The sequence below is a fragment of the Phaenicophaeus curvirostris genome, chromosome 16, assembly GCF_032191515.1.
Source record: "Phaenicophaeus curvirostris isolate KB17595 chromosome 16, BPBGC_Pcur_1.0, whole genome shotgun sequence".
Taxonomy (NCBI): domain Eukaryota; kingdom Metazoa; phylum Chordata; class Aves; order Cuculiformes; family Cuculidae; genus Phaenicophaeus; species Phaenicophaeus curvirostris.
This window is the reverse complement of record NC_091407.1, coordinates 7,680,568-7,707,021: the sequence shown is the minus strand read 5'-3', so window position 1 is coordinate 7,707,021 and position 26,454 is coordinate 7,680,568. Positions and strand designations below refer to the sequence as shown.

Genomic DNA, 26,454 nt, shown 5'->3' with positions numbered 1-26,454 from the left:
GTGGTCTGAAGGGGGCGTGGTCTGATGTGACGCACATACTATATGGAGCGTGGTCTTCGCCTAAGGGGCGTGGCCTGGTGAGGAAATGGGCGTGGTCTACGCCCAGGGGGCGTGGTCTGGAGATGAAGAGCACCTTATTTGGCGTTTAGGGCGTGGCCTGTCCCCTAGGGGGCGTGGCTTATCTGGAGGGGGCGTGGCCTTCCGGGGCGCAGCGCCGCCGCTGGGTCCCCCCGCCCTTCCGCCGCCGCCATGGCGGCCACCGGGGTGCTGCCGTTCGTCCGCGGCGTCGATCTCAGCGGCAACGACTTTAAGGTGACGGGAGGGAACGGGGGACGCTTCGTGCGGAGGGGACAGCCCGGCCCCGGGCCCCAGCGAGCCCTGTCCGGCCCCGGCCCCGCCCCGCTGTTGCCCAGGGCGGGTCCCGTCGAGGGGAGGTCGGTGCCGGCCCCTCGGGCTCCGAGCTCAGCCTCGACAGCCGGACACCTTCCCCTCAGCCCATGGGGCCCGGAGAGCCCGGGCATCCCGGACTCCCAGCTCCCAATCCCATAGAACTGGGCCAGCCCAGCCCCCTCCCAGTCCCCGGTCCCATAGAACTGGGCGATCCCAGCTCCCAGTCCCATAGAACTGCGCAATCCCAGCCCCCCAGGTCCCCATCCCACAGCACTGGGCGGTCTCAGCTCCAGCAGGTCTCAATCCCATAGGATTAGGCAATCCCAGCCCCCTCCTAGTTCCCAGTCCCATAGAACTGGGGGATCCCTGCCCCCCTCCAGCTCCCAATCCAATAGAGCTGGGCAATCTTAGCTCCCCCAGCTCCCAGTCCCATAGGACTAGGTGATCCCAGCTCCCAGTCCAATAGAACTGGTCGATCCCAGCCCCCCAGCTCCCAATCCCATAGAACTGGATGATCGCAGCCCCCCTCCAGCTCCCAACCCCATAGGACTGGGTGATCCCAGCTCCCAATCCCATAGAACTGGGGAATCCCAAGTCCCAATCCCTTAGAACTGGGCCATTACCCATCCCCCCAGCTCCCAATCCCATAGGACCGGATGATCCCAGCTCCCAGTCCCATAGAACTGGACGATTCTGGCCCCCCCCATCTTGTCCCCAATCCCGTAGGACTGGGTGATTCCTCACCCCTTTGGCCAGGTGCTTTTCTCACCCTCCTCCTCCTCGCAGGGCGGCTACTTCCCGGAGCACGTGAAGGCGATGACCAGCCTGCGCTGGCTGAAGCTGAACCACACGGGGCTCTGCTACCTGCCCGAGGAGCTCGCCGCCCTCCAGAAGCTGGTGAGCAGCTCCTTTCAGGCAGGGAATGGGGCTCGATGGCTCCCACCAGGGCTGCGGGGTCCGACAGGGCCCTATGCAGTGATGCCTGGTGCCTGCCAGCCCCGTGGCGCGTTGTCGGATGCTCTGGTGTCTAATAATAGGGCTGAGCTACGACGTGTGGTTGAAATTGGATACAGGAGCTGTTAGAAGTGGGGCCGAGACAGATTTGTACTGGGTTTCACCTTGTTTTGCTAGAAAACCAGGCTAAAAACCATGCTTAGATCCTTTGCCTGTTAATAGAAGGGGTGGGTGAAGGTTTAGTATGGGGAGGATTAAGGTTTTGAGGCTTTTTTCCCTCCGCTTATGATAAAAGACGTAAAGAGCAGCAGTTGGCAGCTGCTTGGCTTTGTTTTTTGGGCGGCTCAGGTTCTGAGCATGACCAGGCCCTTGGTGGAGTCCGTGGCCAAGCTTCGCGTTGGCGGTGCCGGGCGGCACATTGTGGGCATCGTTAAATCGGTGTCAGGCCAACACGGCGCTTTAAATGCTGCCAGACGTCCTTGTCACCGTGCGGGTGTGCCCTGTGCCAGCCCTCCACGCGGGACAAGCCCTCGGTGCTGTGCTCCCAACAGTCCTGGGGGCCCCAGCGGGACTGAAACCTGGTGTCTTGCCCCCCACTCTGCCAATTCCTCGTTTTCCTGAGCAGGAAACAGCTTTATGTGGGTCAGGGCTGAGCTCAGCTCATGATTCCATTCAAGACATTAGGAAAAAATTCTTCACAGAAAGGGTCATTGGGCACTGGAACAGGCTGCCCAGGGAGGTGGTTGAGTCACCTTCCCTGGAGGGGTTTAAGGCACGGGTGGATGAGGTGCTGAGGGGCATGGTTTAGTGTTTGATAGGAACGGTTGGACTCGATGATCCGCTGGGTCTCTTCCAACCTGGTTATTCTGTGATTCTATGATTCTATGATTCCACAAGCCTCTCCCTCCCCTGGGATCGAGGAGCCCCCAGGTTGGAGCAGGGGCCTGACCGCTGTCCCGTGCAACCCTGGCTCCTCTCTCTGCTCACGGGGGTTTGTTGGGGTTTCCCTGCAGGAGCATCTCTCCGTGAGCCACAACAGCCTCACCACGCTCCACGGCGAGCTCTCTGGCCTGCCCTGCCTCCGGGTAAGTGTCTCCCTCACCTCTGTCAGGGGCTGCAGGCACCTTTAGGCCAGATCCTGGCTCTGGGGACACACGAGCGTCATCCCTGGTGGCACCAGGGGGCTCAGCAGGCACCGAGCTGGCGGTGGCTGCAGCTCTGCCTTTCTCTCCCTTTTCCAGGCGATCGTGGCTCGTGCAAATAGCCTGAAGAACTCGGGAGTGCCCGATGACATCTTCCAGCTGGACGACCTCTCAGTGCTGGTAGGTACAGACTCTCCTGGGCTAACGTGAGAGCTGGCTCAGACTCCCAGGGGCCGCTCCTGTGCCTCGGTGGGGCTCCCTCAGAAAGCACCTTGGGGCTGAGGAGCAACCAGGGGAAAGCTGCAGGGGCCAGATCAGGTGTTGGTGCTGCCCGGCTCCCCGTAGAAGCCCAGAATGGTCCCTCTGGAGTTCATCCAGTCCAATGCTTCTGCTAACGTAGGGCCACCTCAAGCTCATTGCACAGGAACACATCCTGGTGGGTTTGATTATCTCCAGATAATACTCTCCCTGGGCAGCCTGTTCCAGTGCCATCAGCCTCACAGGAAAGAAGTTTTTCCTCATGTTCAGGTGGATCTTCCCATGCTCCATGTTGTGCCCATCGCCCCTTGTCCTGTCACTGGGCACCACTGAAGAGTCTGGCCCTGTCCTCCTGACCCCTGCCCTTGAGATATTGATCAGCACTGATGAGATCCCCTCTCAGTCTGCTCTTCTCCAGGCTGAATGGACCAGGTCTCTCAGCTTTTCTCTATAAGAGAGATGCTCCAGTCCCCTCATCACCTCTGTGGCCTCTGCTGGGCTCTCACCAGCGGTTCCTTGTCTTCCTGGAGCTGGGGAGCCCAGAACTGGATGCAGTTGCCCAGGCTAGAAACAGCTTCCCTGCACCAAGAGTGGTCGATCCTTCCGTGTGTGAGCGCCGAGGCAGCTGTGGGCAGGATAACCCTCTGGCCATGCCTCCTCTCACGGCTGATGCTCTGATGGGTTCCCCGTGTGCTCATCCAGCTCTTGATGGAGGCACAGGGTAGCTGTAGGCAGAGGTACCCTCGCTCCTCAGGTTTGGGAGGTTTGGATGCGGGGCGGAGGGTGATGCCAGCTTTCCTGTACTGTTTGCCCCAGGACCTGAGCTACAACCAGCTGACGGAGTGTCCCCGGGAGCTGGAGAATGCAAAGAACATGCTGGTCCTCAACCTTGGCCACAACAGGTGCGTCCAGACCGTGGCCACCTCCATCTGTCACCCCCTTCACTCTGGGTCCTGCTCTGCCCCTCTTTGAGGGACACCCGGGGCTGGTGCAGGTCCCAGGCAGCCCTGAAGATCCCAATATCCCCACAGCATCGAGACCATCCCCAACCAGCTCTTCATCAACCTAACGGACCTGCTTTACCTCGACCTGAGCAACAACAAGCTGGAGAGCCTCCCCCCGCAGATGAGACGCCTGGTCCATCTCCAGACTCTCATCCTCAACAACAACCCCCTCCTGCACGCGCAGCTCCGGTGAGGCTCCTTTTTCCAGGCTGGAGCCCACGCTGCCGGGGCTGGGCTTAGCTCCAGCCCTGATATCTTCTCCCTGGCCCACAGGCAGCTCCCAGCGATGACGGCCCTACAGACCCTCCACCTCAGGAACACCCAGCGCACGCAGAGCAACCTGCCCACCAGCCTCGAGGGCCTGGTGAACCTGGCAGGTAGGGCCACAAAGGGCCTTCCGGGGGTGTTCTGGGTCCTGGCGTGGGTCCGGCTGGTGGCATCATCCCATTGTCTTCTCCCAGACGTGGACCTGTCCTGCAACGACCTCAGCCGTGTCCCCGAGTGCCTCTACACCCTGGGCAGCCTGCGACGCCTCAACCTCAGCAGCAACCAGATCACGGAGCTGTCCCTCTGCATTGACCAGTGGACCCAGCTGGAGACCCTCAACTTATCCCGCAACCAGCTCACCTCCTTGCCTGTACGTCCCTGCCCCTACGTGGGGCCCCTTCCCCTGTCTCCATGCTGCTGGATTCCCCCTCACCCCACCGTCTCCTCCCCAGTCAGCCATCTGCAAGCTGACCAAGCTGAAGAAGATGTACCTCAACTCCAACAAGCTTGACTTTGACGGGATCCCTTCAGGCATCGGCAAGCTCGCCAACCTTGAGGAGTTCATGGCGGCCAACAACAACCTGGAGCTCCTCCCTGAGAGCCTGTGCAGGTCGGGGAGACTCCCCAATTGGATCCTCTCTGTCCCTGAGTGGGGACACGGAGGCTCTGTGGTGGTGGCAGAGGGTGTTGCCCCGACCTGGCCTTTCACCAGCGTCCCCGTGTCCCACAGGTGCTCCAAGCTGAGGAAGCTGGTGTTGAACAAGAACCGCCTAGTGACGCTACCAGAGGCCATCCACTTCCTGACAGATGTGGAGGTGAGAGCCCAGCACCTCCTCTACCTTGGGCTGGATCCACCACAGCCTCAGCGTGGCCCTGGGCTGTGGGGTGGGACTTGGGGGGTGAGGACAGCAGGGCCTGGAGCCACTAAGTGCAGTCTAGCACATGGTTCAGCCTAGGTAGGTGGTGGATTTGGGGTCCCCTCCACATCTCCTCACCTCACCAAAGCCCAGGGTGCTCCAGAAGGCTCCCACACCACCCTCCGTGTCTCCGTGAGCTTCAGAGCAGGGAGGTCTCCTGTCTCTTCCTCTGCAGATTCTGGACGTGCGGGAGAACCCCAACTTGGTGATGCCTCCGAAGCCGGTGGATCGGACGTCGGAGTGGTACAACATCGACTTCTCCCTGCAGAACCAGCTCCGCCTGGCCGGAGCGTCCCCGGCCACTGTGGCAGCCGCGGCAGCAGGCAAGTGTGTGGGGACGTGAGGGACCAGCCCTGCGTCGGGCAGCACCCTGGGAGAGGAGCCGTGCTCCTTGGTGTGCCCCATGTGAGGCACCGTGACCCTGGCTGCCGCTCACCCCGTCCCTGTGTCCCCAGGGAGCGGCACCAAGGACCCGCTGGCCCGGAAGATGCGGCTCCGGCGGCGCAAAGACTCTTCCCAGGATGACCAAGCCAAACAGGTGCTGAAGGGGATGTCAGACGTGGCACAGGAGAAGAACAAGATAGAGGTAGGGTCTGGGGTGGCAGAGGAGCCCCGAGTGGCACCGCAGTGGCCCTGGCCCAGCCTGGCTGCTGGCAGGGACTTGGTTGCCCCCAGCTCAGTGACCTCTTGCTGTCCTTGCAGGAGAGTGGGGAGGCAAAGGTGCCGGACCTGAAGACGCGCCGCTGGGACCAGGGCCTGGAGAAGCCACAGCTCGACTACTCGGAGTTCTTCAGCGAGGACGTGGGGCAGCTGCCTGGCCTCTGCGTCTGGCAGATAGAGAACTTCGTGCCCACGCTGGTGGACGAAGCTTTTCATGGCAAGTTCTATGAGGCCGACTGCTACATCGTGCTCAAGGTACCCAGGAGGGCTGAGGGTCGCTCACGTCCCCAACCCAGTGCTGCAGCCGTCCCATCTCACACCGTGTCCCTCCCCAGACCTTCCTGGATGAGAACGGCTCCCTCAACTGGGAGATCTACTACTGGATCGGGCAGGAGGCCACGCTGGACAAGAAGGCCTGCTCCGCCATCCACGCCGTCAACCTCCGCAACTACCTGGGAGCCGAGTGCCGCAGCATCCGGGAGGAGATGGGGGATGAGAGCGATGAGTTCCTCCAAGTGAGGCCAACCCCTAGCCCTCCCATGGCCCCCAGCCCTGCTTCTCCCACCTTCACCCCCATCCCTGCCCTCAGGTCTTTGACAACGACATCTCCTACATCGAGGGTGGCACAGCCAGCGGCTTCTTCACCGTCGAGGACACGCAATACGTCACCAGGTACCGCTGGGACCAGGGTTCAGGGGATGTGGGTGAAGCTGGTGATGCTCCATGTCTCACCGTGGCTTTCTCTCCCCCAGGCTGTACCGTGTCTATGGGAAGAAGAACGTCAAGCTGGAGCCGGTGGCGCTGCGAGGGACATCGCTGGATCCCCGGTGAGCGGTGGGAGGAGCCAGGGGACACAGGGTCCTTGCAGGGTCCACCCAAGGCATCATAGCTGCAGCTCTGGGCTGAAAATTGGCTGTGCCAACACCTTTCTACATGGCTGTAGGTCCAAACCCCACTTGGCAGCCCCAGCAGGGCCATTCCCTGCTCTGCAAGGACCCCTGGGGTGAGGATGATGCTCAGATGCTCAGAGAACCCCACTGTCTCGACTGTCCTCTCACCTCTCTATCCACCAGGTTCGTCTTCCTCCTGGACCACGGCCTCAACCTGTTCGTGTGGCGCGGGAGCCAGGCCACGCTGAGCGGCACCACCAAGGCCAGGTAGGGTTGGTCGGGAGCTGGGGGTGCGGTGACCCCACCTGCCTTCTCACCGGCTCCTGCCGCAGGCTCTTCGCTGAGAAGATCAACAAGAACGAGCGGAAAGGCAAAGCAGAGATCACACTGCTCACCCAGGGCCAAGAGACCCCTGACTTCTGGGAGGTGCTGGGGGGCCAGCCCGAGGAGATCCGGCCCTGCGTCCCCGATGATTTCCAGCCCCCCAAGCCCAAGCTGTACAAGGTGAGGAGCTGCCACCGGCCGTGGGGCTGCCAGGACCCTGCAACCCCCCCTTACCCGTGTCCCTGTCCCCTCCGCAGGTCGGCCTGGGCTTGGGCTACCTGGAGCTGCCCCAGATCAACTATAAGCTCTCGGTGGAGCACAAGAAGAGGCTGAAGGCTGATCTGATGCCGGAGATGCGCCTGGTAGGATGGGACGGGGAGGTTCTCCCAGTCTGACCAGTGAGACTGGTTTCGTGTCCCCTCTGCCTCCAGCTTTGCCCTGGGAGAGGCAGGTTCAGCCAGTGGAGCGCGGGTGGGGGATGCTCTGCTCTTCTCGGCTGGTTTTAGGTGTTTTCCAGCGTGGAAAGCCCACACGTGACTGACCTTCTTTCCCTGCGATGTCCTCAGCTGCAGAGCCTGCTGGACACCAAGAATGTCTACATCCTGGACTGCTGGTCTGACGTTTTCATCTGGATTGGGAGGAAGTCTCCACGGCTGGTGCGGGCGGCAGCGCTGAAGCTGAGCCAGGAGCTGTGCAGCATGCTGCACCGGCCCAAGCACGCCATGGTCACCAGGAACCTGGAGGGCACCGAGTGCCAGGTAGGGCAGCCCCTGTGCCCCCAAAATCAGATGTTAGGAGGAAATTCTTCACAATGAGGGTGGGGAGGCCCTGGCCCAGGTTGCCCAGAGAAGCCGTGTCTGCCCCATCCCTGGAGGGGTTCAAGGCCAGCTTTGATCAGTCTTGGAGCCCCTGATCCAGTGGGAGGTGTCCCTGCCTAGGGCAGAGGGGTTGGAACTGTGTGATCTTTAAGGTCCGTTCCAACTCAACCCATTCCACGATTCCTTGCTCCCCGATTTAGGTGTTTAAGTCCAAGTTCAAGAACTGGGATGACGTCCTGCGCGTGGATTACACCCGCAACGCCGAGACGGTGCTGCAAGATGGCGGCCTCGCCGGCAAAGTCCGCAAGGATGCTGAGAAGAAGGATCAGATGAAGGCCGACCTCACAGCGCTCTTCCTGCCCCGGCAGCCCCCCATGGCCCTGAGTGAGGTAGGGCTGGGGACCTCCCCAGCGTCCCCTGACGGTGCTGGGCTGGGTGGTCACAGGCTGACAGAGCCCTTGGGACCACAGGCGGAGCAGCTGATGGAGGAGTGGAATGAGGACCTGGACGGCATGGAGGGCTTTGTGCTGGAGGGCAAGAAATTCGCTCGCCTGCCCGAGGAGGAGTTTGGCCACTTCCACACCCACGACTGCTATGTCTTCCTCTGCAGGTGACACCAGGGTTGTCCCCTCTCTGGGGCTGCCGGACCACCTCATCCCCCATCTCCCTGCCCAGACCCCAACCTGCCCCATTCCTCCTATTGTTTTACAGTCAGACTCTATGTTCTCCGAGGTCTTTTCCAACCAAACGATTCTGTGATCGACCCCTGTCCCTAGGTACTGGGTGCCCGTGGAGTACGAGGAGGAGGAGGAGAAAAAGAAGAAGAGTGAAGGCAAAGGGGAGGAGGAAGGTGAGGAAGAGGAGGAGGAGAAGCAGCCCGAGGAAGACTTCCAGTGCATCGTCTACTTCTGGCAGGGCCGGGAGGCCTCCAACATGGGCTGGCTCACTTTCACCTTCAGCCTCCAGAAGAAGTTCGAAAGTCTCTTCCCTGGCAAGCTGGAGGTGATCCCGCTGTGCGCTCCTGGGCATCCCCCAGCTTTGCTTCACTTCCCATCCCCTCTCTGTGCCCCAGGCTGAGGCCAGGGGAGAGCAGCAGAGATGGGGAGAGCTGCTGGGGCTTGGGGGTGTCCCCACAGCCCTGCTGACACCCACCCCTGGCCAGGTGGTGCGCATGACGCAGCAGCAGGAGAACCCCAAGTTCCTCTCGCACTTCAAGAGGAGGTTTGTCATCCACCGGGGCAAGCGGAAGGACAGGGCCAGCCCACCCCAGCCCAGCCTCTACCACATCCGCACCAACGGCGGAGCCCTCTGCACCAGGTCAGCCTTCCCACCAGGTTCTCCAGGCCCCGCAGCACCCGTGGGTGCCACCCTCCTGGCAGGGATCGTGCTGGTGGGCGCCCTACCTCGTGGGCTTCTTCTGTAGGTGCATCCAGATCAACACAGACGCTGGGCTGCTCAACTCCGAGTTCTGCTTCATCCTCAAGGTACCGCGCGTGGCTGAGCACCCTCAGGGATGCTCGTCCTCCTCTCCGCGTGGGCCACCCTGACTCTGTGCTCCTCCAGGTGCCCTTTGAGAGCACCGACAACCAGGGCATCGTCTACACGTGGGTGGGCCGGGCGGCCGACCCCGACGAGGCCAAGCTGGCCGAGGACATCATGAACCACATGTTTGACGACTCCTACAGCAAACAGGTGAGCAGGTGGGCACCAGGTGACCTGGGTGGTGGCAACCACCAGGGACAGGACAGCCATCCTCAACCCTGTCCTTGCCCTCGCAGGTGATCAACGAGGGAGAAGAGCCTGAAAACTTCTTCTGGGTGGGCATTGGGAGCCAGAAGCCCTACGATGAAGATGCTGAATACATGAAACACTCCCGGCTCTTCAGGTGGGTCCTGGTTGAGGTTGTGCTGGTCCCCTTCCTCCTGGCATCCCCTTCACTGTGTGCTCAGTCCTCTCAAGCCAGGGCCTGGCTTCCTGGGATAGGCAAAGCCCCTCTCCAACGCTTCCATGCTTGGGCGTCAACCAGATGGACCAGAGATGCTCCATCACATCCATTCCTTTGGCACAAGCCGTGAACAAACAAACTCCTGTCTTTGCTGCAGTCCCCTTCTGGCTCTCCCTGCAGGTGCTCCAACGAGAAGGGCTATTTCTCCGTGTCAGAGAAGTGCTCCGATTTCTGCCAGGATGACCTGGCTGATGACGACATCATGCTGCTGGACAACGGGCGGGAGGTGAGCTGGGCACACGAGGCTCTCCTAGGCCTGGATCCAGTGGCTCCATCGACTGAGCTTGCTTGCGTGTCCTTCCCACAGGTCTACATGTGGGTAGGCACCCAGACCAGCCAGGTGGAGATCAAGCTGAGCCTCAAGGCATGCCAGGTAAGGCCTCTCCCTCCTCCTTGCTGCTGCAGGGGAACGATTCGGGCACGTCCATCACCCTCTGGGGCTCTGATCCTCCCTCTGCACGGTGGCGCAGAGCTCCCAGCAGCCCCCAGGCTGGGGAGCACCAGCCCTGGAGGTGGCCGAGGGCTGGGGACCCTCACGGCTGTGTTCTGCCCCAGGTCTACATCCAGCACATGCGCTCCAAGGACCCCGCGCATCCCCGCAAGCTCCGGCTGGTGCGGAAAGGCAACGAGCCCTGGCCCTTCACCCGCTGCTTCCACGCCTGGAGCGTCTTCCGCAAGCCGCCCGCCTAAGGGCCGGGGCATCACCCTGCGCTGCCGCATGCTCCCAGCCTAATGCCAACTGGAGCCGCTTCTCCCCAAGCTGGGGCCAGGGGGGAGCATGGGGGCTGCCTTCCTGTTCCCCATTTCTCCCAGCTCCATCCCCTCCCTTCCTGGGGGAAATAGGGGGTGGTGGGGGACACTGTTACACCCAGCTTGGGGACACTGGTGCCCCAAAGCCAGTGCTGAGCTCCCCCTGCAACTGGGGGACAGGAGGGTTGCCCAGTTTGGGTGGGAGGATGCTTTGCTAAAGGGTCCTGGGGGAGGGTGAGGGGAACTCAGCCTTACAGCTCACCCCGCTGTCCTGTGGGTTGGATGCTTGGCAGGGCCAGCGCAGCGGGGTCGCATCAATAAACGCTGCATTTCCCACCCTGAGCTCGTGCCACACTCTGATTGAATCATAGAATCACCAGGTTGGAAAAGACCCACTGGATCATCGAGTCCAACCACTCCTACCAGTCACTAAACCATGACCCTCAGCGCCTCATCCACCCGTCCCTTAAACACCCCCAGGGAAGGTGACTCAACCACCTCCCTGGGCAGCCTGTTCCAGTGCCCAATGACCCTTTCCATTAAAAATTTTTTCCTAATGTCCAGCCTAAACATCCCCTGGCGGAGCTTGAGGCCATTCCCTCTCATCCTGTCCCCTGTCACTTGGGAGAAGAGCCCAGCTCCCTCCTCTCTACAACCTCCTTTCAGGTAGTTGTAGAGAGCAATGAGGTCTCCCCTCGGCCTCCTCTTCTCCAGGCTAAACACCCCCAGCTCTCTCAGCTGTTCCTCATAAGGCCTGTTCTCCAACCCCCTCACCAGCTTCATTGCTCTTCTCTGGCCTCGCTCCAGAGCCTCAACATCCTTCTTGTGGTGAGGGGCCCAGATCTGAACTCCCAAGCAGGGTCCCCTCACCCCGATCCAGCCCCTCCACGGCTCAGGGATGCTCCAGTCCCCACGGCCCAGGCGCCTCCCCACACCTCTAGCCCAGGCAGTTGATATTAAATGCTTTATTTTCAATATTAAAAACCAGTCTTTTTAATAACTAAACAATGCTAAATTCATCTTACCAAAAAAAAAAAAAAAAGATGAGGTGGGGGGGTGTTTCTACCAGGGATGCTACAGGCCTCGCCCGGCCCCCCCAGCCCCACATGTACCGCAAGAGAGCCCGGGGGGGCCAAAACAACCCCGTGTCCCCAAAGGGAGAGGGGCAGGTACCAGGCTGAGCCCCAGAGCCACACAGGGACAGACACCACAGCCCCCCGGGAGGAGATGAGGCCGGGCTGGGGAGCCCAGGGGGATTTTGGCACAGTGAGACCCCCCACCCCCAGCACCAGGGCCAGGAGCTGGTGTCCCCCGCCGCGGCGCGATCCCACCCCAAATCCCCCCTGTGGCAGGAATTAGTGTCAGAAAAGAGCAGCAGGCACGGAGCCCAACCTGCAGAATAGCCCTTGGAGAAGCCACTAAGAGAAAAAGGCCACCTGTGACCCCACCCCGTAACCCCTCCTGGGGCTGCTCCAGCCCTCCGCTGCCCGCCTGGCTCCTCAGGGCAGGGGACGGGGCTGTAAACTGCAGGGAGCCGGGCGTGTAAACACAGACCAGGGACTGGGGGGCCGTGCCCGGGGCCCCCACCGCCCCGAGGGACCAAAACCAGGGCACCAGGGGGGTGCAACAAGTCCCAGTCCTCCCCGCAGAGCCGGGGAAGCAGCAGCATCCCCCGGGAAGGGGCTGTGGAGCAAGGGACAGGGACACTCAACCGTGTATAAAAAAAAAAGAGTTATCTTCCCCGGGAAGAGTTTGTGCATCCCGGCTTGGGGCCGGCTGGGGGGCCGGGAGGCGCGTGGGCAGTGGGGCAGAGCCGGGGGCACCGGCGGCCGGCGCAGGTGTTAGAGAAGAGGAGTCTACGTTACGCAGGGAGGGGGTGCGGGGGGGTCCAGTCGAGTCACGCGTCCCGGGAATCCGAGCACTGAGATGGGCAGGAGAGGCTGGCGACGCCTGCGGGTGACACAGACCCTGAGAAGGGGACCCGGGGAGCCACGCTGCTCCCCGCCACTGCCTCAGGACCACAGCCCCATCCTCCCTGCGGTGGGTGGGGACGCCACGGCACAGCAGCAGAGTCCAAATCTTGGGGCAGCCCAGGGTTTGCGGCCAAAGCCGCATCTCCACCGCAGCACGAGGCCACCCGCGTCCACCCTGGCAACCACCAGCCCCTCACGCACCTCACTTGATGAGGATCCCCGCGGGCCGAGCCTCCTCCTCGCTGGCGTTCCTCAGGTTTCTCTCAGCCTCCTCCGAGGATCTAGGGCAGAGCAGGATGAGAGGCAGCCGGCGGCACCGCTGCGGCCCCTCAGCGCTGGCCCCAGCTGCCAAGGGTGCTGGATACACCGTCCCCCAGCACTCACGGCAAGAAATCCTTCACTTCCTCCACAGTGATGTCCCCGGTAGTGTCCAGCGGGTTCTCCATGCTGCTGTTGGGGGAGTCGATGGGGCCGGGCGAGAAGGCAGCCGGGTGCTCCTCGGGTGACCCTGGGGAGACACAGGGATGAGGGGCAGCCACGACACAGGGCCAGCCCAGAGCAGGGACACGGTGGGGACAAGGCGATCACTCACGGTCACTGTCGGTGGGGGAGTGTTGGTCCTCGGGGCTGCGTGGGACGTGGGTGCCGTTCGCTTGTGGCAGCTTCGGTGTCACCGTCAAGCTGTTGCTGGAAAGAAAGGTGGGAAGCAGTTACTGCTAGAGCCGGGTGTACAGGGGAGCAGCCGTAGCAAAGTCCCCACAGCCCCAGGACATGTCCCACCTGAGGCAGGAGGTGTCCTGGAGCCGGGCGACCTCCAGCCGGCACAGCGGCTCCGTCACGTTCCTGGCACTCAGTGAGAAACGCTCGAATTCGGAAGGCGAAATTAGGTAGAAACCTAGAGGAGCAGGACAACAAAGAGCCTCAGGAGCCGCTCTCCAGGCTGCAGCTGGAGACGACGTCCCACCTACAAGGGACATGATGCCCTCACCTTGGCCGTGCTTGGTGAAGACGCAGGAGGCGATGCCACTGATGTCCTCCTTGCGGATGCAGTTGTAGTGGACCTGGGGCCGCAGGCCGGGCACGGTGAAGATGTGGATGTCGCCCAGGTTGGTGAGACAGGCCAGGCAGTTCTCCAGGTGCTCCTCGGAGCCAGCGCTGGCCAGGCTCACCAGGGCCACCTTCCGCACCCGGCAGCCCTCATGCGCCGTCAGCTTGAATTTGGTCTTGGCGCTCACTTTGGGCAGCGTGAAGACCTGGGGCGGGGGGAGAGGAGACAGTGGAGATGGGAACCTGCATGTTCTTGGGGGGCAACTGAGCTGCTTCCCACCACTGGAACCCTTGGCAAAGGGCAGGACCTTCCCCTCAGAGCCACCCCCTGGGGACAAGCATAGGTGTGCCCAAGGACCTGGCTGGTCACCTCCAGCCCTGCACTTGTCCCTAGGGCGATGGGGACACCCAGAGAGCACATGGGCCATGTTGTGGGTGGTGGGTTCCATCCCCGCCGTGGGGATGTGCCAAGATCCACGCTCACCTTGAACTGCTCCTCGGAGGAGATGAGCATGGAGTGGCTGCCCTGCATATCGGGGGCCTTGGCCAGGTCCCGCGACACCTCGTAGGGCTCAGGCAGGGGGTTTCCTCGTCCATCCAGCACCGCGATGGCCACCACTGGCGCCCGGTGCATCAGCTGGATCTCCTTCCCCAGCACGGCCTCCACCGCCCGTTCCGAAAACTTCTCCTGCGACGGCACCTCCAGGGCGTAGGCGAACACCGAGCCAGAGTTGGTCCCTGCCCACATCGTGGGGCCGTGGTGGGCGGCTGTGGGGATGGGACAGCGTCAGAGCCCCCTCCCCACGGCACAGCCCCGGAGCGGGGACTTTTCCCAGGGAAGGGGCTCTCACCGTCGCGGAGGAAGGTGTCGGCGAAGTAGAGGCATCGCACCACCCCTGAGAGCGAGTCGTCAGCCGAGCGCGGCTCGATCCGCCGCTGCACGGGCGTCATCTCCACCTCGGGGGGTCCTGCCTGCTCGGCCAGCTGCGCGTTGGCCTCCTGCACCTGGGGAGGACACAGGGATCAGCCTGGCCCTGGGGGGGACTAGGAGCAGCCGTGATCGCACTGCTCCCTGCCCACCTTGCTGGAGGGGCTGCTGGCATTGAGCCTCTTCTTGCCAGACACGCGGCTCTTGCGGATGCGGCGGAAGGACTGTCGCAGAGACTTCTTGAGGGACTTCACACGGGACAGCGGCCCCTCCATGGCCAGCGAGTCGTTGGGGTGCAGTGTACACCTGCGGGCACCGCTATCGCTCAGCGCGTGGACCCCCAGCACGGCGCTTCAGGGTGGCCCTAGCACCAAGATCCCCCCTTACCTGGCCAGCACGGGGTTGCGCCGGTAATAGTCGAAGAGCCCGAAGCCGTGGCTGGTGCCGAAAGCCACGAGGTTCCACTCGGAATGGAGGGTGACAGCGGTGACGGCAGCGGGGGGCACGCACTGCACCAGCACGCTGGGCTGGAAGCCGGGCGCGAAGGCCAAGGGGCCGTTCCTGGGGGCCAGCCGGTCGTGGCCCTTCCAGGTGAAGCCCTCACGGTCCTGCAGCAGGTCGACCGTGGCCACGCTGACCGCGTGCTCCGACTTCTCATCGCTCAGCTCCATCACCAGCACCTGCAGGGGACAAACACGAACAGTGGGGGACACACGCTGGAACTTCCCCCCAGGACCTGCAGATACGAGCCCTTCGTGGACGGGTGTGGGGTCTGCAGGACTTGCAGCCTCCCCGTGTTGCATCTCCCCGAGGAGAGCGCCGGGAGGTGCCCGGTAGCACCCGCTCTGCCCCCCACCACCCTACCTGCCCCGCCGTGCCGGCCACCACCATCTTGGCCGTGTACTTGCAGAGAGCGATCTTCTGCACACCCAGGCGTGGGTCGTCGCTGTAGGGATCAAAGCAGCCCACCTGTGGGAGAGAGGGGGGCCGGGGGCCTTCATACAGCTGCAGGGCACCCCCCCAAGCACCCTCACAGCTCACCCCCCAGCAGCTGGCAGGCACTGGCTGCGGCACACGGGCTGCTCCGGGCATCGCGCCCGGGAAAGGTCTGTCCCCACGTGTCCCCCCGGCTCTCCCCCCGCGCTGGGGCGGACACGCAAGATGGAGAATGTGGAACAAGCATCCCTTGTGTCCCCGCAGGCGTCACAGGGCAGCTGTGCCCTGAGCCGGGGGACACGTCCCTGGGGCGCAGCTGGGACGGCTCCAGCGGGTGCAGCCCCCGTGCACGCCTCTGGGCTTGTGCCCCCCCAGTCCAAGGCCAGCAGAGACCAGGGAGTGCTGGGGTCTGCAGGAGCATCCGAGACGTAGCACCAGGCTCTGGGAGACCTTAGAGCAACCTCCAGTACTGAAAGGGGCTCCAGGAAAGCTGGGGAGGGGCTCTGGATTGGGGAGTGCAGGGAGAGAACAAGGAGGAAGGGGTTTTGGTTGAAAGAGGAGAGATTGAAATGAGATCTTAGGAAGAAATGTTTTGCTGTGAGGTCTTAGAACAGGTTGCCCAGGGAAGTTGTGGCTGCCCCATCCCTGGAGGGGTGCAAGGCCAGGCTGGATGGGGCTTGGAGCCCCTGATGCAGAGGGAGGTGTCCTTGCCCATGGCAGGGGTGGAACTGAGGTCCCTTCCAACCCAAACCATTCCAGGGTTCTATGATCCCCTCATCGCAGGGACCTCACCTTGCGGAAGGGCGGCCACTCCTCCTCCCCCGCCTGGTTGAGGCTGTCGTTGTGCTCACAGTCTGTCTGGAAGATGCTGGCGGTGCCCAGCTTGTAGAGGGGCTTCAGGGAGACCCCTGAGGCGTCCCAGAACCGCACCGTGCCATCCTCATGCCTGGGGTGGGGACAGGGAGGCCCTGTTAGTGCAGGGCCCTGACATCTGCCCGCAAACAAGAGCCGCCTGTGTGCTGGCAACCACTGTGCCAGGAGGCAGGGGACAAGGCGGGGGCACAATGCCACGGGTGACATGCTTGCCGGGCCATCGAGCTGAACGAGATGGGGGTAGCCCACTCAACCCCGCTCTCCATCCCACTCCCCCACTGCAGGAAGGGGCTGAGGGTGCCCCCTCCCACCCCGTCAGTGCATTTTGGATTTCCCAGGCCCCCTGTCCACTGCCAGGCCACTCACCCCGTGAGGAGAAGCCCCCTCTGCGTGGGCTCCTGGGCCAGGTTCTTCCCCCCATCGATGGGCCAAGCCTGGAGGGAGGGATGGAGAGATTGAGCACATCTGCAGGGAGCAGGAGCATCACCCCTCCACCCACCCATCCTGGTGGGTTTTGGGGACCCCTTCTCTCCACCATCGCCATCACTCACCGCAGAGGAGAGCCGGGGGCTCTGTTGCTCGCCGGCACTGACGATCCTCTCCCAGAGCTTGAGAGGCACGTTGGAGACGTGGCAGGAGCAGGTGATGGCGGAGGAGTGGAGCGGCGCCAGGTACGGGGCAGGGATGGTGGGCCAGCCCGGCGTCTGGAGGTCAATGGCCACCAGCTCTTCCTCCACCAGCACCACGAGGGCACGGGGGTTTTCAAAGCCTGGGGTGGGGGAAGACAGCTGCTGATAGATATCATAGAATCATGGGATGGTTTGGGTTGGAAGACACCTCAAAGCCCATCCAGTTCCATCCCCTGCCATGGGCAGGGACACCTCCCACCATATCAGGTTGCTCCAAGCCCCATCCAGCCTGGCCTTGAACACCTCCAGGGATGCAGCAGCCACCACTTGTCTTGTGCCAAGGCCTCTCACAGCAAAACATTTCTCCCAAAGATGTCGTCTCAATCTCCCCTCTTTCAGTTGAAAACCATTCCCCCTCATCCTGTCTCTGCACTTCCCAATCAAGAGCCCCTCCCCAGCTTTCCTGGAGCCCATTTCAGTACTAGAAGCTGCTTTAAGATCTCCCTGGAGCCTTCTCTTCTCCAGGCTGAACAACACCAACTCTCTCAGACTACCCTTGTGTGGGATGTGCTCCAGCCCTCGGATCATCTCTGTGGCCTCCTCTGGACTCACTCAAACAGCTCCATGTCCTTCCCATGCTGAGGACTCCAAAACTGGACACAGGACTCCAGGTTTGGTCTCATCAGAGCAGAGGGGCAGGATCCCCTCCCTCCCTGCTGGTCCCACTGCTCTGGATGCAGCCCAGGACATGGTTGGTTTCTGGGCTGCAAGCACTCATTGCCAGCTCCTGTTGAGCTTCTCATCCCCCAGCACCCCAAGTCCTTCTCCTCAGGGCGGCTCTCCATTCTTCACCCAGCCTGGATTTGTGTTTGAGGTTGCTCTCACCCAGGTGCAGGACCTTGCACGGGGCCTTTTTGACCTTCACGATGTAACCTCCCACCCCAGCAGGACGTACCTCCCTCAGCCACCTTGGCGCTCTGCACGGTGAAGAAGTCGATGACACGGGAGGTGAAGTCCAGCGTGGCCAAGGTCTGGCCCTGCAACACGCTGACACAGTGCCGGTCACCGTAGCTGGCCCGCGGCATCCCCCCGCTGAAGATGATGAAGGGGTTCCTGAGGGGATGAAGCAGCCTCCATCAGAGCCTGGACCACACAGAGCATCCTCCAAGCAGCCTCCAGTTCCCCCCCGTGCCCATCACGAGCCCGGCTGCTGGAGGGTTCACACCGGAGCAGCCCCCGTGCCGCAGGGACATACCCCGACTCGCAGGTTCGCCAGAGAATTTTGCTGATGGCTTTGCAAGGGAATGGACCTGGAAGGAAAATATCGACACCGTTCGGCACCGGCACCGGGATGGGGTGAGGAGCCCCCAGCCCCACAACCCCTCCCCGTACCGTAGGGGATGGTGGACATGACAGGCTGCTGGGTCCTCTGGCCGGCGCCGCTCACCGCCCACACCATGTACCCGCCGTCGCTGTGCGAGCTGACGATGCTCTTCCCGCTCTGCTCCCAGGCCAGGCTCTCAAGCTGCTGTGGGAACACACCGGGGGGTTCAACAGGGGAGACAGGACGGGGATAGGAGTGATGCTGCAGCCTCGATGATCCCTCGCCATTCCCGGTACCTGGTTCCCCAGGAAAAGGTGCTGGACGGTGCGCGTGCTCTGCTCCCACAGGACCACCAGCCCCCGGCTGTACCCGATGAGGAGCTGACTGCTGTCGCGTGGGTGCTCCTGGATGGACTCCACCGGCCCCAGTGCCTTCCCGCAGCGGTAATCATCGGGAACGCTGCACGGAGGGGACAGAGAAGGGTCAGGAGGGGCTGGGAGAGGTGGGGAGGGGCCGCGGGGCCGGTGGGGCTCACCTCTGCAGGATCTCGTCTGGGAAGAGGGTTTTGTCCTCCAGAAGCGCCAGAGAGGGCAGGGCAAGAAAATACACGGCACCACCCTCGGTGCCCAGGCAGGCCACTGCGCCAGCAGACATCGGCAGCACCACCGTGACCCGCGTGATGCCAGGGGAGCAGCTGGAAGGGGGAGCAGATGGGATGTAAGCCCCGTGCTGGGTCTGGGGGAGCGGTGGAGAGACCCCAAAGTCCCTTGCCCAGTGGCTCTGCTTGGACCGAGAGGCAGCAGCTGCATCGCCATTGACCCAGGAGGATGGGGACAGGGCCAGACTCAGCGCTAACAGCAGTCAGAGCCATTCATCACCCCTGCCAGCACCTATAAAAAGCCCAGGGCTGCATTTCCCTCCCGCCGCAGCTTCCCAGTCGGGATCAGAGGAGCATCCCAGCAGGGAAACCACCGCCACTGAGGGGACCTTGGCTGCCATCCCACTCCAAGCAGGGCCGGCTGCTCCCACGCGCCGTTCCCAAGCGGCAGCGGTATTGCTCCCGGCCGCAGCCCCACGCAGGGGGAGCGGCTGGAGACACCCCCCAGACAAGAACTTAGCGCTGTCAGACCCTGGGCGTCCTGGGAGGCCGAAGCTGCGGGTCTCTTCCAGGTGGGAGCAGCCCTCCTTCTCGCAGACCTCCCAGAGGTGCAGCGTGTTGTCATCCAACAGGGAGAGGAGCCAGCCCTGGCAGGAGAGCAGCGGGGTGAGTAGGGGTTCAGGGGGGCTGCTGCCGGTGCCCCCCCCGGGACACCCACCTACCTGGCCAGGGAGAAAGTGCAGCTGGGTGACGGTGGCTGTCTCCTTGTGCAAGCCCGTGAGCTCCACGCCCGGTGCACCGTATCTGGGGGGGGTCGTCAAAGAAGCAACGAGGGTAGAAATCCCCCCTCAACCCCGGCAAAGCCCTGGACCCCCCAGATTCCCCCCCAGGTCACGGTTCTGCAAGCAGGAGCCAGTGTAGCTCTGTGTCCCTGGTCAGAGCCAGGGCTGGGCATCCCACGCCGGAGCCAGCATCGGTACCACCATCGCTGGCATCCAACCAGGATGCCCCGGGGCAGGATGTGGCTGGAGTGGGTGCGAGAGGGTCAGGTCAGCTCCTGCCCTCCCACACCCTCTTCTTCCTCAGCTGCAGGGCTGTGGCCATGCAGAGGCGCTGGCACCTCGGCCAACCCAGCGCACATGGGCAACAGGGTGGGGTTCGGCATGCGCCGGCACAGCCTCACTCACCCGACTGGTCCCGGCTCCTCTGCCGGCGACGCCGCTCAGCAGGAACCGAGGCAGAACCCACGCGGCAGCTCCAGCACTGCACGGTGCACCCCGATCCGTCACCTCCCCGACACCCAGTGAGCCGCCTGCCCCAGCCTGGTGTCACCGGCACAGCTACGGCTCGGCACACTGCATGCCGGAGCTTTCCGCCCGCTGGCCCCTGTGCTCCTCGCTCCTGGCCACCCCCGGGTGCCCTCGGCACAGGAACTGGACCGACAGGCAGGAGCTGTCTGGCAGCGCCGGGCACTGGCAGAGCCATGCCAGAGCCGCCAAGGCTTTGGGCACGCAGGGGGCTCTGGGTGCTGCAGCGATAGCGGTCATTGCCCATCTTTGCTTGTCCTGGGGTCTCTGCCCACCCAAAACACCCTTTTCTCCACTCAAAACGGTGCTTCTGGCCAAAGGCAGACAGGCCTTGGGAGAAATGGTCAAGGAACGCTGTCGCGTTCACCGTGACTCACCATGATGGAGGTCCAAACCCTGGTGTCCCTAACCCATCCTGGGGATCCCCCAGGCCACGACAGCTCCTCGGTGCTGGGTTGTCTGCAGCCTCACGCACGCAGCGCGGCCAGGGAGCACCCATGGGTGCCCCTGCTAACCAGTAGCACCAGTCAGGCCAGCTCCGGCTGCCGCCTCTCCCGGCCCCCGCTTCCCCAGTGCTGGGAACCTCCAGAAGCATCTTCCTCCCGGTGGCTGCCAGGTGACCTGGGCACCAGACACAGCACCACGGGCAGGACCGTGGTGCCCCGAGCTGGGTACCACCCCAAAAGCATCCCCGCAGAGGATGCGCAGGCGCCGCAGCCCCTTGCAACCACAGCTCCGTGATCCCCAGAGAGGTTCGATCCGGGGGTGGCGGGACTCAGCACCCCGCGGCGAGGCGGCCGAGCGGAGCGGCCGGTGACATCGCGGCCGGGCTGGCACCGAGGCGGCCCCCGGCTGAACTAAAACCACGCCATCTTTGTGCTCGGGAGGCAGCGAGACGCCAACCTGGGGGATGGGGAGCGCCGTTTGGCCCCCCTTTTGCTCTGACCCCAAGCCCGATCCGGGCGCAGCCGCCCCCGCGTCCCCCTCCCCACACACCCACCCGCATTCCTGCGGCGCGGGGGCCCCCCGAGCGCGGCCGCATCCAGCCCTGGCCGCCCGCCAGCAGCCCTCTGAAGTCTCCCTGCACGCCGCCGCCAACAAAGCCCAGCCGAGGCCCGCGCTGTTGTCGTTGTGTCCCGTTCCCCCCCCTCCTCCATAGCCCCCAGCTCGGGACTGGGCTCAGCGCCCGCTGCAGCCCCTCACCCTGGCGTCAGGCCCCCCCCGCCCAAGCCCTTTCAAGGGTTGACATGGCAGCCGCTGTGTTGCCCCCCACAAAACGCTGCACCGCCAAGGCGGGAGACCCCCATGAGAAAGGGGGGCGACACCGGGAAGCACCCCCATCCCAGGCTGCTGCTCAGAACAGCCAAGCCCTGTCGCTCCCTTGGCGTTCCAGGCGAGGCGGGGGTTTCCTCTGGCCCCCCCTTCCTGGCCCAGCTGCAGCCCAGCTGGACAGAGGGACGGACGGACGCCGGCAGAGCAGAGGAATGAGGCGCTGCCAGATGAGCCAGCAGCAGCTCGGCCACGTCTCCCGGCATCCCCCGGGATGGGGTGGCCGGGGGGGTTCGGAGGGGTCCTTACCTCCTGCCCTTGGAGATGGAAAAGGATACAGCTTCACGGCTCCTGCCTTGGTACCGATGGCCATCACGCACAGGACGGGGTCATAGGCCAGGGCGCTGGGCTGGCTGGGGAAGCCGTGCTCCACCGTCTGCCGTGGGGACGGGCACGTCAGAGCCGGGACCCCCAACCCTGGGGGTCCCCAGCCCTCCCCATCGCCTCCACCGCTCCATCCCAGTGCCCCCAGCCCGCACATCCCGAGCTTCACTCCTGCGATGGAGGAGCGGGAGGGTGCCGCCGCGCCCCCACTGCCACCAAGGGGGTCCTGGAGAGTGGGACATCCTCCCACCTGAGACCCCGAACCCCGCAGCCACACCAAGAGCTGGGGAACATCCCAGTTTGCCGACCCACTGGCATCTTCAGGAAGGATCCCCCCCAACCCTAAAACTGTGGATGCCCCAGGAGGGGCGAGCGGGCTCCGACTCAGACCTCCACCTCGACATCCCGGGGGTTCCGCGGTGCCAGGCGGCAAAACCAGGCGAGCGGGACCCACGGGGTGGCAGGGACATCCCCACCGGAGCCACGTGCCACCCGCGGGCACCTTCCCAAGGGAGACCCGACGGCGTGTCCGGACTCGCAGGGTGGGGAGAGGCTGCCAGCCTGGCAGCGGGGAGCGCGGTGGGCACCCGCGGGACTGCAGGGCTCCTCGGGAAGCAGCCCCGCGGGCAGCTGGGCTCAGTGGCGACGGTGTGATCAGACGATACGGAGGTGCCAGAGCCAGACTGGCCGGATCCTGGCTCGCTCCCTTTGTCTGGGGCGGCCGAGAGGCGCACCGGGGTGGTTTTTTGCACCCGCTGGCACAGCCACCGTCACCTCCTGGCTCCCGCTCCCCTCCGAAGGGCCACTTTGCAGAGCGTGCCAGCGTCCCCAGCCCATCCAGGGGTCCCAGTCTGGCTTAGGGGCGAGTTAGGGGCCACCTCCCAGTCCCTACAGAGACCCCCGTGCCGGGTGACCCCAGACCCACTGGATGCTGCTCCGGAGGATGGCGGCAGGAGCTGGGATGCCAGCAGCACGGAGACATCCCAGCGATGCTTTGGGCCGAGGACCAACACAATGACCCCAGCGCTCCCTAAAAGCCTCGTCCCAGCTCCCCTAAAAGCATCCCAAGTCCCAGGTGGGGGTCCCGCCTCGCAGCCCCCCCCGTGTAGAGCCCTTCCTCGCGCATCCGGCAGCCTGTGCTGGCCCGGCCAAGGTACGTTCCCGGCCAAATTACAGCAAATCCCAGCAGATCTGGAGCTCGGAAGGGAAAACAACCGTTAATGGGAGGCAGGTGGGCGGCCGGCAGCTCCAGTGCCGCGCTGGCCGCAGCGGGGCTGCTCCCCGGCCCCCCAGGATGCCCCACCGGGCACAAACCCCCCCGGGACACCTGCTCGGGTAAGTTCTGGCGATGGTGCTCCCCGAAAATGAGGGGGTCTGGAAGAGCTGAGCCTCACAGCCCAGCCGGCAGGGCTCCGGGGTGCCGCGCTGGGACAGTGGGTGCCCATTCAACACCCCATCTCTAAGCTGGCCGCGCCGCGGGGCATCCCCGGTGCCCACTGTGAGGCTGGCGCCAGAGCCAGGATGGACGGACGGACAGACGGACGTGGTCTGAGCCAGGGCAGCAGGAGAGTCCCAACACCACAGGGCTCCCAGGATGGGGCGCCCATTGGCACAGCCCGGCCGATGCGCCGAGGGTCCCGCACGTGGGGGCTGGGGGTCCCTCTCCAGTCATTTGAGGAGCCTGGCGGGTCACCACAAACACATGACGGGGACAAGCTCCACGTTGCCGATTGCCCCAACCCACCAGAGACACAGCTTTGGGGCACCAGGGGACCCCCAAGAACCCAGAGACAAAGTTTTGGGGTGCCTGGGGACTCCAAATCCACCAGAGACAGAGCTTTGGGGTGCCTGGGGACCCCAAATCCCCCAGAGAATCAACTTTCGGGTGACAGCAGACCCCAAGAACCGAGAGACACAGCTTTGGGGTGCCCGGGGATGCCCAAACCGCCCTGAGACAGAGCTTTGGGGTGACAGAGGACCCCAAGTCCTCCAGAGACAGAGCTTTTGGGTGACAGGGTACCCCAAGAAACCTAGAGACGCAGTTTTGGGGTGCCAGGGGACCCCAAGAACCCAGAAACACAGCTTTGTGGTGCCTGGGGACCCCAAACCCAGGGGTCACTGCCACAGCCTCTCCTACCGCCACAGGGGGTCTGGCCCCCCACTAGCTGATCCCTGGGGATGCTGGGGGCTCGGGGCTGAGCCCCCCACCCAGGGGGCTGCTCCAGGGGCAGAGGGACACGGGGCAGAGACCGGGGGGGCTCGGGGTGTCACACGGGGGAGTTCTCAGCACTCACCCCTCGGGGAGCCCCCTGCCCGCACCGGGGCTCCCGGTACCGACCCGTAGCGGCGTGGAACCCCCGGGATGCCCCATCCACGGCGACCGGGGCATCCCGGGACACGGCTCTGTCCCCCCCGGGGGGCTCCCCGGTACCGGGGCTCCGAGCGGCACCCCCGGGGGTCGTTCCCCTCCGCGCCCGGGTGGCTCCCGGTTGCTGCTTCCCCCCCCCCCCCAGCCCCGGTGGCTCCTCGGTGGCCTCCTCCCTTCAGCCACAGCCTCTCCCGGTGGTTCCTCCCCTCCACTCCCCGGTTGCTCCCGGTGATCGCATCCCCAGCCCCGGTGGCTCCGGGTTGCCGCCTCCCTCCCCCCACAGCCGCTCCCGGGGGCTGCTCCCCGCTACCCCCCGGTGGTCGCATCCCCCCCAACCCCGGTGGCTCCCGGTCGCCGCCTCCCTCCCGTCCGCTCCCCCGGTGGCTCCCGGTGCCGCCCCCCCCACCGGCCCCGGTGCCCGCCGCCGCGTTCCCGGGCCGGGTCGCACCTTGCTGAAGGCGAAGAGGTCGTGGCGGAGGCGGTCGCGGTGCGGGTCGCCGCCGCCCTGCCGCCGGAACCGAAACTTCATCATGGTGGGGCCGGTGCCGGTGCCGGTTTTGGGGGGGGGGGGGGGGTCCCGGTGCGGGTCCGGGTCCCGGTCCCGGTTCGGGGTGCGGGTTCCCGATGCGGGTCCCGGGCCCGGTAGGGGGGTCCCCGGTGCGAGTCCCGGTCCCGGTATCCCGGTGCAGGTCCCGGTTCGGGGGTCCCGGTGCGGGTCCCGGTGCGGGTTCCCGGTGCGGGTCACGGTCCCGTTGCGGGGTGCGGGTTCCCGGTCCCGGTGGGGGATGGGGGGTGGGGGGAGGGTCCCGCCGCGGGTCCCGGTCCCGCCGCGCGCCGAGCCCGGGCAGCGCCGCCGCCGCGGGGGGGGGGGGGGGGGGGGTTGGGGGGGGCGGGGCGGCGAGCGGCACGTGACGGACAGCGCGCGCGGCCAATCGGCGCGCGGCCCCCGCCCTCCCGCGCTGCGCACGCGCCGCCGCGGGGGGCGATGGGAGTTGTAGTTTTCCGCCGCCCAGACGCCCCCTGCGGCCGCCTCGTTCATTCATCCTCCCCTGGATCCCTTTGCCCCCTTTTCCCCCTCTCTCGGTTTTTCTCTCCAGGGAGGGCGCCTACAGGCAGCTCGTCCCGGTTGTAGCCCCCACACGGGCCCCGCAGCCACGGGAGGCGTCAATCACGGAATCGCTTGGTTGGAAAAGCATGGGGTGCGTCAATCGCAGAATCGTTGGGTTGGAAAAGACCTTTTGAGATCATCGAGTCCAACCGTCCGCTGCTAAACCAGCCCTCAGCACCTCGTCTGCTCAGTTTTAAACCCCTCCAGGGATGAGGACTCCACTGCCTCCCCGGGCAGTGGTGCCAGCGCCCGAGAGCCCTCTTGATGAATAAGTTTTTTCCTGATATCCAATCTAAACCTCCTCTGGCACAACTTGAGGCCATTTATTCTCATCCCATCACTTGTTACCTGGGAGAAGAGACCAGCACCCACTCCTCTCCAACCTCCTGTCAGGAGCTGCAGAGAGCAATGAGGTCTCTCCCGTTAGCCTCCTCTTCTCCAGGCTAAACAATCCCAGTTCCCTCAGCTGTTCCCACCACCCCTGGGCTCCAGCCCCTTCATAGAATCATAGAATCACCAGGTTGGAAAAGACCCACTGGATCATCGAATCCAACAGTTCCTTCGCTGGCTCCGTTCCCTTCTCTGGATGCACTCCAGCCCCTCGATGTCTTTCTTGTAGAGAGGGGCTCAAAACAGAATCCAGGACTCAAGGTGCAGCCTCACCAGCCCTGAGGACAGGGGAAAGATCCCTTCCCTGATCCTGCTGGCCACAATTTCTGTTCCAAGCCAGGATGCCGCTGGCCTTATTGACCACCTGGGCCACTGCTGGCTCACGTTCAGCCACTGTGGACCAAACGCCCCCAGGTCCTTCTCTACCAGGCGGCTTTCCAGCCGCTCTTCCCCAAGCCTGGAACACCAAGCGTAGGACTTGGCTTTGTTGAACCTCATCCCGTTGATCACACCCCATCGATCCAGCCCGTCCAGATCCCTCTGCAGAGCCTCCCTACCCTCAAGCAGTTCAACGCTTCCGCTCAGATCAGCCTCACCCGTAAACTTGACTGAGGGTTCACTCAATCCCTTCATCCAGATGGTTGATAAAGTTACCGAACACAACTAGAACCCTGGGGACACCACTTATGACCAACCTCCAACTGGATTGAACTTCGTTTACTTGTTGGCCACTGGGCTTTGTGCCGGCAGGGTGCTGAGCACGGCTCCGCTCGGCGCATCCGCATCTGCCGGCCTCTGCTATTCCTGTCCCATGTCTCGCTGCTCCATGTCATTGACCCCAGGATTGGGGTGAGTCACCTCGGGCAGGGCAGGGCGTCCCCTCCCTGCTGACTAACCTCAGCCCCGGGGAAGATGCCGTATTGGGGTGAGGCAGAGTTTTG

At 63.9% G+C, this 26,454-nt stretch overlaps 2 protein-coding genes across 4 annotated transcripts; one reads left to right on the top strand and one right to left on the bottom strand.

The window, feature by feature from the left end:
* Nucleotides 1-194: 194 nt before the first annotated feature.
* On the top strand, nucleotides 195-10,721 carry FLII (FLII actin remodeling protein). Of its 2 annotated transcripts, none has more exons than XM_069870497.1 (30): nucleotides 195-312; nucleotides 1,177-1,287; nucleotides 2,358-2,429; nucleotides 2,586-2,666; nucleotides 3,561-3,646; nucleotides 3,776-3,937; nucleotides 4,022-4,125; nucleotides 4,210-4,385; nucleotides 4,468-4,625; nucleotides 4,746-4,830; nucleotides 5,108-5,255; nucleotides 5,388-5,518; nucleotides 5,635-5,847; nucleotides 5,928-6,107; nucleotides 6,182-6,264; nucleotides 6,345-6,419; nucleotides 6,666-6,749; nucleotides 6,815-6,986; nucleotides 7,064-7,168; nucleotides 7,373-7,564; nucleotides 7,825-8,013; nucleotides 8,095-8,234; nucleotides 8,401-8,626; nucleotides 8,787-8,941; nucleotides 9,048-9,108; nucleotides 9,188-9,316; nucleotides 9,403-9,509; nucleotides 9,750-9,855; nucleotides 9,937-10,002; nucleotides 10,185-10,721. In XM_069870497.1, the coding sequence occupies exons 1-30, from the start codon at nucleotides 250-252 to the stop codon at nucleotides 10,317-10,319; spliced, it is 3,795 nt and encodes a 1,264-aa protein (XP_069726598.1). In that variant the 5' UTR covers nucleotides 195-249; the 3' UTR covers nucleotides 10,320-10,721. The 2 variants fall into 2 exon arrangements, with proteins under 2 accessions (XP_069726598.1, XP_069726597.1); XM_069870496.1 differs by having other exon boundaries at nucleotides 5,108-5,259; nucleotides 5,392-5,518.
* A 626-nt stretch (nucleotides 10,722-11,347) lies between these two features.
* Nucleotides 11,348-24,703, bottom strand: LLGL1 (LLGL scribble cell polarity complex component 1). 2 transcript variants are annotated; one of them, XM_069870498.1, is made up of 23 exons: nucleotides 24,464-24,703; nucleotides 21,602-21,699; nucleotides 19,410-19,491; nucleotides 19,204-19,334; nucleotides 18,625-18,783; nucleotides 18,386-18,548; nucleotides 18,158-18,293; nucleotides 18,021-18,075; nucleotides 17,721-17,878; nucleotides 16,688-16,905; nucleotides 16,503-16,570; nucleotides 16,056-16,209; nucleotides 15,192-15,296; nucleotides 14,715-15,007; nucleotides 14,480-14,633; nucleotides 14,251-14,404; nucleotides 13,884-14,167; nucleotides 13,341-13,605; nucleotides 13,133-13,247; nucleotides 12,945-13,039; nucleotides 12,737-12,860; nucleotides 12,554-12,633; nucleotides 11,348-12,329 (listed from the first exon to the last, which is right to left on the bottom strand). In XM_069870498.1, the coding sequence occupies exons 1-22, from the start codon at nucleotides 24,545-24,547 to the stop codon at nucleotides 12,555-12,557; spliced, it is 3,174 nt and encodes a 1,057-aa protein (XP_069726599.1). In that variant the 5' UTR covers nucleotides 24,548-24,703; the 3' UTR covers nucleotides 11,348-12,329; nucleotide 12,554. The 2 variants fall into 2 exon arrangements, with proteins under 2 accessions (XP_069726599.1, XP_069726600.1); XM_069870499.1 differs by having other exon boundaries at nucleotides 19,219-19,334; nucleotides 24,464-24,702.
* Nucleotides 24,704-26,454: the final 1,751 nt, after the last annotated feature.